This window comes from Sinocyclocheilus anshuiensis, unplaced genomic scaffold (genome assembly GCF_001515605.1).
Source record: "Sinocyclocheilus anshuiensis isolate Anshui unplaced genomic scaffold, SAMN03320099.WGS_v1.1 scaffold2459, whole genome shotgun sequence".
Lineage (NCBI taxonomy): Eukaryota > Metazoa > Chordata > Actinopteri > Cypriniformes > Cyprinidae > Sinocyclocheilus > Sinocyclocheilus anshuiensis.
In genome coordinates, this window is record NW_015538121.1 from 30,206 (window position 1) to 39,025 (window position 8,820).

At 37.6% G+C, this 8,820-nt stretch overlaps 1 protein-coding gene across 1 annotated transcript in view; it reads right to left on the bottom strand.

The window, feature by feature from the left end:
• LOC107683678 (serine/threonine-protein kinase WNK4-like) overlaps nucleotides 1-8,820 on the bottom strand; it is a 62,192-nt gene that overhangs the window by 10,379 nt on the left and 42,993 nt on the right. The window contains exons 6-13 of the mRNA XM_016479751.1: nucleotides 6,701-6,920; nucleotides 6,193-6,595; nucleotides 4,151-4,338; nucleotides 3,440-3,513; nucleotides 2,620-2,755; nucleotides 2,304-2,420; nucleotides 923-1,096; nucleotides 342-396 (exon numbers count right to left, since the gene is read on the bottom strand). Coding sequence (XP_016335237.1) covers nucleotides 342-396; nucleotides 923-1,096; nucleotides 2,304-2,420; nucleotides 2,620-2,755; nucleotides 3,440-3,513; nucleotides 4,151-4,338; nucleotides 6,193-6,595; nucleotides 6,701-6,920 — 1,367 coding nt within the window. The remainder of the gene's footprint in view (nucleotides 1-341; nucleotides 397-922; nucleotides 1,097-2,303; nucleotides 2,421-2,619; nucleotides 2,756-3,439; nucleotides 3,514-4,150; nucleotides 4,339-6,192; nucleotides 6,596-6,700; nucleotides 6,921-8,820) is intronic.

Consider the following 8,820-nt stretch of genomic DNA (forward strand, 5'->3'; position numbering starts at 1 on the left):
TCTCCTTGCTACGTTTCTGGACTTGGGAACATTTCAGTTGCGTTGCTGTCTATGCAGGGTCAGACAGCTCTCAGATTCCATCAAAAATATCTTAATTTGTGTTCCGAAGATGAACGAAGGTCTTACGGGTTTGGAACGACATGAGGGCGAGTAATTAATGACAGAATTTTCATTTTTGGGTGAACTAACACTTTAAGGTGTTTGTTTTTTTTTTTGGAGGAGGGGGCATTGAGCATTTGTTTGTAATTATTATCTGCTGCAAAGACTTTACACATACTTTATATGATCAGTGTTTGTGTGCACAAGTGTTTATGTGTTCTCTGTGTGTGTGTGTTTGTTACCTGGCAACGAGGAGGAGGAGTGTGTGCGAGCGAGGCCCTGCGTGTGGAGATTGGGCTTTGGGGAAAAGCAGAGCACACGTTGACATTAACGTCACCGTCTAGTAAAGTGACCACGTGTGAGAATAAATAAGAAGATTGTCACACAGGCACAAATAAAGTGTACAATCACACTGTAGCAGAGGACTTTCTTATTAATGACTGTTCAACATTGATGACTAAGTTCTCTTATTACAATCATTGTAAGGAACACGCTGTGTTCGTTAATTGTTGTCTCTGACATCTGATGATGACATCAGAAGATTGGATTTCTGAACCACAACATATAAAATCCCACAGTAATCAACTGAATTCCAAACCCTCGCCAGACACACACAGAAATAAAAGCTAATTTAAATGGATAGGTAGATACAGCTTTATTGTAATTGCACAGTACAGGTACTCAGCAACGAAATGCAGTTCAGCATCTACCAGAAGTGTGGTTAAATATGTAAATATATAACTATATACAGCAAATAAATAATATAATAAATATAAAAAAAATATAAAATTCTTATAAAATGTTGAAAAGAGTGAATACAAACCTGTGAGGCAGACAGTGAGCCGACTCCGCTCAGACAAGGCAGACGAGCAGTGTCTCTGGGACTGAGTGGTTCCAAAGGCTCTCTCCTCATCAGGGCCTCTGCCCGACTGATGATGTCCCTCATGCGGTGGATGAATCCCTCTCTCTCCTCAGGTAGAATAAACTCATTATGTACCTAAAAGGGGTGCAAAGAGACAGATCAGTTAACTGGGTTGACGTAATTTTGAGTTCTCTTGTGTGCTCTTTTGAGCAGACTTTCTTGATGAGTTCAAAGTTCTCCTTCAAAGCTACTGGAATTCAATATTGAGCAGTGATTCAGTGCAGTGAACAAAGACATGTACTCATAATGTAGCGTAGGGAAACACTACCGCCTATATTTAAGACAGTAGTCCAGTCTATAGGCCAAGGACAGGCTGATCAAAACAACTTTTAGTCAGAGCTAACACAAAGAAGTCAAAGAAAGCAGCTAACAAAAGTTATTCTCAGTATCTCTACTAAAAACACACTCACCCTAGATTCCATTTTACATACATTTTTTGAGCCTCATGTCAATACTGAAAAAAGTTGAAAACTCTTGCTATAGCATCTTAAAAACATGCTGCCAATTGTGCGACTGAAAAACACACAGAAGGGTCACAGCAGTCCTACAAGTCCACATGGTGCATGTCTCCATAGAAAAACATTATAGCAGCGACACAAAAACTAGAAATACATATTCCAGTGATTTTTAGCACTAACTGAGAATGCGATGGGTCACAAACCAGTTAATCTCCTGTAGGCTAAAAATGTCAAAAATAGCTGACAAGTCACAATGGACACATAAGAACTGGTTTTCCACTGGTAACTGAAGATGCTACAGTACAAAATGTTTTAGATGAACACATGAGAGAAATGGTGCATAGATTTTCCACTGTAGGTTTGAGGTTGCAGAGTTTGTGCAAACACAGAAGCTGAAGCATCAACACTTCTCATGCTATAATGCAGTTCTCACAAGGAGTGTCGCCTTATCTCTGTCCTTGTGTCCTCTTTGACCTCCATAACTTTCAGTTTACAGATATTTAGTGGAGTATAGTGGAGACTGGGGGCAATTGTAATGTTTAACTTCCTTCAAAACAGACTATTTGGAAATTGTATAATTATTTACAGATTTTTTTTATTATTATTGACAGTTACTCTTTATATAATTATTTTATTTGATATTTTATTGTATATTTATTTTCTATTCTATTTTAATGTAATGTAATTTAATATTTTTTACATATTTATATTTAATTTTGTATATTTTCATTTCATTTTATTTGAGATATTTTTATTTAATTTAATATTTTATTTCATTTTAATGTTTTTTCTTTTCTTTTTTTTTGAGAGTGTTGCTAGCTCACCATTACTGCAGCAATGTCTTCTGGGTTGTCTCCATCCAGATCGAATTTAAATGTCACCATCTTGCTGTTATGGGTCTGTAGTTGACACTCTACAACCCGATCCACTTTATCTGACAGCTGCATGAAGAAAGACACAGGTAGGGAATGATTCGAGAGCATTTATCTGTGAGTATATCACAAAAAGGCAACTGATTTTGAAAGCAGTTATCCATTTTTTGAGTTAAGACACGTTTTCCGACTCAGTATTAGCATACTGTAAGGTTAGGAACCACGTATGGACAGTTAACCAAGGCTAGCTAATTGACAGATGAGTCACCCCAGTGATGTGTAGCCGTGAGCGAGCCCTCTTCCTGAGCAGCTTGGTTCCGGTGCGTTTGTTCTGACCTTTCCCGCCTCTCTCCGAAAGACCCTCGTTTCCGTCACTCAAACCAGAGGTAACATCAGAAGCATAGCTGTTCCGAAAGGAAGGATATAATACACATGGTGACATTCCGACTTCCTGAATTTCACAGAACTGCACTTCACAGAATGTTTCTTTTATCAGTTTACCATTAGCACATAAATGCCAAGTAATTTACGACAGATCTTCTAAACCAGGTTGAGCTAATTGAGTAAAAAGCAACAGCGTCCTTGTGTACCCATCTGACCATATGCTACCTTTGCTTTGCCTTCATCTGGCTTCCTACAGAAATGGCCTTCATGGTAAATTGCTCCCCTGAGCTAAATCATTACCATTAATGCACTTACCACTAGGCTATGTGCAGTGTATGTGTGTGTCTCTATGAGTCACACAAAAAAAGAACTGCTCTCCACCGGAGCACTACAGGCACCGTGGGTAAACGTGGCACGATGTTGGTCAGCTGGTGAGTAAGATTACAGCTCTCACAGCTGGGATCAGGTCCACATTTTCTTGACGTCAAAACAAAAGTCACATCCACACGCACAGTGGGGGAGGTTTTATTTAAATAACGGTCTTGTATAGGACTGATTCTACGTTCTTAGCTTAACAGGTTAAGACCAGGCTGATGAAGTTGCAGGGCATTTAAAGTGAGCATTTTTAGACAGATATCCCATGTTCAGTGTGTAGGGAGTAGTGAACACTGTGTATGGACCCTGTTAATCAGAACTCAGCTTACCTGTCGACAGGAGAGGAAAAACCACTGGTATTTCCTGACTGGGCCCTCTCTGTGTTTTGGGACACAGCAATGCTCTGTGGGAGGCAAAGGAAAACAATTAGCAATGCAAATTGTGTCTCAAATGAGGTAAACCTTATTCAAATGAACATTTTATTTGATCATATAGACACATTATATGATCATCTTTGTAGAATCAGAAATCTCACATTTGCACGTTAACTTTAAATTATTAGTATATATGTACACTACCATTCAAACGATTGGGATTGATAGGATTTTTGAAAGAAGTCTCATTAATGCATAATCTCAAAGGCTGCATTTATTTGATCATAATGCAGTAAAACCAGCAATACTGTGAAATATGATCACAAATTAAAATAAGATTTTTCTATTTCAATATACTTTAAACTGTAATTCATTCCTGTGATGCAAAGCTGTATTTTCAGCATCATTACTCCAGTCTTCAGTGTCACATGATCCTTCAGAAATCATTCTAAAAAAATGTCTCAAAAAAAAAAATTTCTTATTAGTATCAAGGTTAAAAACAGTTATACTGCTTTTTTTGTGGAAACTGTGACCATTTTTTTCAGGATTCTTTGATGAATAGAAATGTAAAAAAAACAGCATTTATTTGAAATAGAGATCTTTTGTAACATTATAAATGCCTTTATTGTCACTTTTGAGTCAAACTTTTCATTGTTGGTAACCTACCGAGGGGAAACGGAGAGCTGGGATCGCTGCAGCTGGAGTGGGAGGGGCTTCAATGGGTGGGGTTTCCACGCGAGGGGCTCCACTGGTTGGTTGTGGAGCTGTGGAGGGTTGGTTTGCCACAGGAACTCGAGCTTCTGAAGGTTCCTGAAGCCCAGAGGAGCTGAGGTATCCATCCGTCTCACAGTCAGCTGCCATGGTAACCACAGTTCAACCAAACAAGCGGAAAGTAGTTTGCTAGTATGCAGCTTACTGATATTGCTAAAGTGCATAGAGATGTCTTGCACGACCTAGCAAGGCATAAGTGGTTAGTTCCATAAACATAGTCCCTATGTTAAGACTGTGTTTGACCAGCTAGCAGTTAGGCACAGAGTAATCATTTAAATTAGTCCAATCTAACATTTTGTAACTGACTTTAAAAAAAATTATGACCCGCCTTAAAGAAAAAAAAATTTGATGAATAACTTTTTAAGACTAGTCTAAGCAGTTTATACAACTGGCCACAGGTTATACAACGCCTTTCATGGAGGTTGACTATTTTAAAAGAATTTCAGATAAACTAGACCATTAGCTTTTTTCTACAGGACCTTGAGGACACTAACGTTTTTGTAATATACACTACTGTTCAAAAGTTTCATGTCAGTAAGATTGTCAAAAAGAAGTCTCATGCTCACCAAGGCTGCATTTATTTGATAAAAAATACTGTGAAAATATTGTGAACTATCATTACAATTAAATTTTTTTTTTTGTATTACTATTTTAATTACATGTGAAATAACATGATCCCTGAGAAATCATTCTACTATAATGACTTGGTGCTCAGGAAACATTTCTTATTATTATTAATGTTGAAAATAGCTGTGCTGCTATTAATATTTTTTGTGGAAACCATGACATTTTTTTCCCAGGATTCTTTGATGAATAGAAATGTACAAAACAGCATTTATTTGAAATATAAATCTTTTATAATATCAATTTCTTTACTGTCACTTTTGATCAATTTAATGAATCCTTGCTGAATAAAAGTATTCATTTCTTTAAAAGAAAATCTTACTGACCCAAAACTTTTGAATGGTTGTGCATTTGTGTAAATCTAAAATAAAATGATACATACCATGGTCACTAATTGGAGCCAGATTGTGTGCACTGGATCAAATGAAAACTAGACTAAAAAAACATGTACAAAATGGAAACGACTGACAAACATTTGACAAATTATTTTTTCTTCTTTGAATTTAAAGCATTCAAATGCTGTTTCAAATCATTCTGGCCCAATTTAAAAAGCTTGGACGTATATCTAAAGATGTTATCTATTTAAAAAAACAAAACAAATTTACCCATCTAAATTGCCGCGTAAGTTAGTAAACATTCTGTACATGCAAATGGTTCAGTAATGAATATATGCTGACACACTGTACAATGTAGCAACTGTTTATCCACAAGTAAATCATGTTGGTTTTAAAGGTCGTTTGGTCATGATAAACATCTTTGAAGTTTTGGTTGGCCAGGGGAGACATGTGGTTCAATATTCCTGGAACAATATTCCAATCCACCAGTCAAGGAAAAGTTTACAGTTATTATCACGTTTAGACTTGCGACCAGTGTTAGGACCTTCTACACTCTTCTACATTCTTATTCACCTATGATTTCCCTCTAATTTTAGGGGTAAGTAACAGTTAAGCTTAGGTTTCGGGGTTGGTATAAAGTTAGAACTATGCTTCTAGACCAGAGTGTTGATTCACAAACATGTCTTACTTGGCCAAATCACATCAACCTTAATTGCGTGTGTGTGTGACAAAGTCATGGAAAAATACAGTCCTGCTACTGGAGGGCCACCTTCTTGCAGAGTTCAGCTCCAACTTGCCCCAACACACCTGTCTTGTAATCCTGAAGACCTTGATTAGCTGGTTCAGGTGTGTTTTCTTGTGATTGGAGCTAAACTTTGCAGGATAGTGGCCCTCCAGGAGCAGGTTTGGACACCCCTGAGAAAGGGTGAATTTCCATTTCATGCTGACTTTGACATACACAAGAGCACACAAACTTACACGTTGCTGATGAGTAGCTGGCGTGACGTATGTTGAAATGCTGCCGCTTGTCCGCGTCTGGCTCCTCGGGTTCAGTGGCAAAGCTGGCGTTAAAGCCAGAGTCCAGAGATTCGTTTGCAGACAGGGAAATGGGGCCTGACACTGTGACAGTGGGCGGAGCTTGAGTAGGGGTGGATACGGGAGTCTCTACAGGAGGCTTAGGAGCAGGTGGGTTAGAAACTGAAGGTTCGGCTTCAAGACTAGGTTCGGGTTCCTCCTCAATCACCTCCTCTTGTCGCCGTCTCTGGGCCTCTTCTGCCTGTCGACGGAGCTTTTCTCGTTGGCGCTTGATGGCGGTGACACGGTGACGGATGGCTTTGGCCACCAGTTTGTAGTCTGCCTCACAGACAAATCCAAGAACAACCTGAAGGATACAGATTAGTTATCTGTTCAGTGATGGCACAGAAATTACAAAAAAAAACAAAACAATAGAATATAATCTCCATCAAATCAAGATTTTCGATCTCACCATCTCCTGAGCCACTTCTTCTGGGACGTCCTTGTAGAGTTCAAACAGGAACTCAATGGCGTTGTTGTCCTTATATTTGCCATGGAGCTTCTTGGTGTCATCCATTCGAAGCCATAGTTTAAGGCCAGACTTCACCATGTCATCCTCCTCAGCCAATTCGACATGGACACCATTATTCTCCTGGAAGAAGGTGTGCTCTAACAGGTCCTGGATAGTGTACCTAAACAAGATAACAAGAAAACACATAAGATCATATACTTCCTTCGGGGTTTTACAAAAGGGCATCAAGGTTTGGCTGGTTAGCATGATCTAGTTAGCCCCTACTGGTACTGCAGATGTTTTAACTACACCATCTGACTGCAAAAAAACAAACAAAACAAAAACATATTTTTCCACTAGAAGCAACTGAAAATTAGCTCTGTATTTTGACCACATTTCTTTTTTTCTTTTTTTTTTACAAGCGACATGCAAGTGACAAATATTAATTACTATCCTAAACTAGCTATTTTAAGCTATTTTGATGAATGCTGTTTACATGAGTTATTGCTTTTAATAAATGCTAATTTCACGATTTTTAAGATAATTTACAACCAGATTTCCTTGTTGCTAAGATTACAATGTCTTTGTGAAACACATAACAATAAAAAAGCAAAAACCTAGCATAATAAGGTCTCACATCTTATGGTAGATGGACTGTCAGGCAAGCACTTTGAGTTCTTAATGTGATTGAGAGTAAGAACATTCATCCACAAAAACTGGAGTTAATTAAATCAACACTATTAATCATCAGAATTACCTGCTGCTGGATGGAGTGAGTCATTACTAGTGGCTATTGACCAAACGCTTTACATAATCATTGGGTGACATATTAAATGGACAATTTTACAGGCAGAAATGTGTTATGTTGAATTGATTACACGATTATGAGGATATTTTGGGTAGAACAAAAGTGGTGTGATTGAGTGATTGCAAGTGGAGAACAGGTTGGTTACTGATGGAAACTGTTAGTTACTTTTTTAGTATAAAAGGGAAAAAAGCTAACAATTAATATACTTACATTTCTTTTAATATGTTTCAAGCATATTATTGTAAATAAAAATTAATTTCACCCAATATCTGTGCACTATGCTATGCAACATATATGCTAATGCTAAACTTTATTTGGAGTCATGTGTTGTGCTATTTGTGTAGCTGCCAAAGTAGAGTGTTTCAAATTGGTCACTTATATATATATATATATATATATATATTAGGGCTGCCATCGTTAACGCGTTAACGCAATTTTACAATCCTTAACGCGTTAAAATAATTTAACGCAAAATTACTGAAGCACAATTTCTATTCTAACCCTTCAACCCAATTTTGCTACTCTGCTTGTGATCAGATCATTTTAAGCCGCTAAACTCCAGGAAAGTTTTCAGTCCAATGATCCAGTAAGCGAATGCATTCAAACAATCAGTCCAAAACAGCGCTAATATAAAGGAAACCAAGCTGATTACATCAGAGATTGCACGCGAGCTCTCACACGTTGCTCTGTGTGAAGTACAGGCTGAACGGATTGTCAACACATCCCACCACTGTATGACCAGATGAAACGCAAACTACGTTTTCTCAACTGGATAACCAGTCTCGCTAGTAAAATTTTGATGGATGAAGACTTCCGTACATTCACGTTGTTTCCACGCACATTCACAAATGTTTTGATTTGTCATGTTTATGTTGCTGTGTTTAGTTATACGGAATGGATCCATGTACTGTAGTAGATGCAGTCAGCAGGCGATTGGTTTAGGTATTTTTGGCATCTCCATGTGGTCCTGTTCGGTTACACAACTTGGCTTCTCTAAAATGTAAAAAATATAGATTTTTGAGAATCACCCTTCAATCTATTGGTTTACTTTGCTGGATATAGCAAATGATGACAAAATAAACATTTGAAACAAGATAAATGGTCTATGCTTAATTTCATGAAGTGTGCAATTAATCACAGAAAAAGGATGTGATTAATCAGATTAAAAAATGTAATCGATTGACAGCCCTAATATATATATATATATATATGTGTGCTGATATTGCATTTTAGGCATCAGTAATCTAAAACGGACTGTTTCAGAAAAGCCACA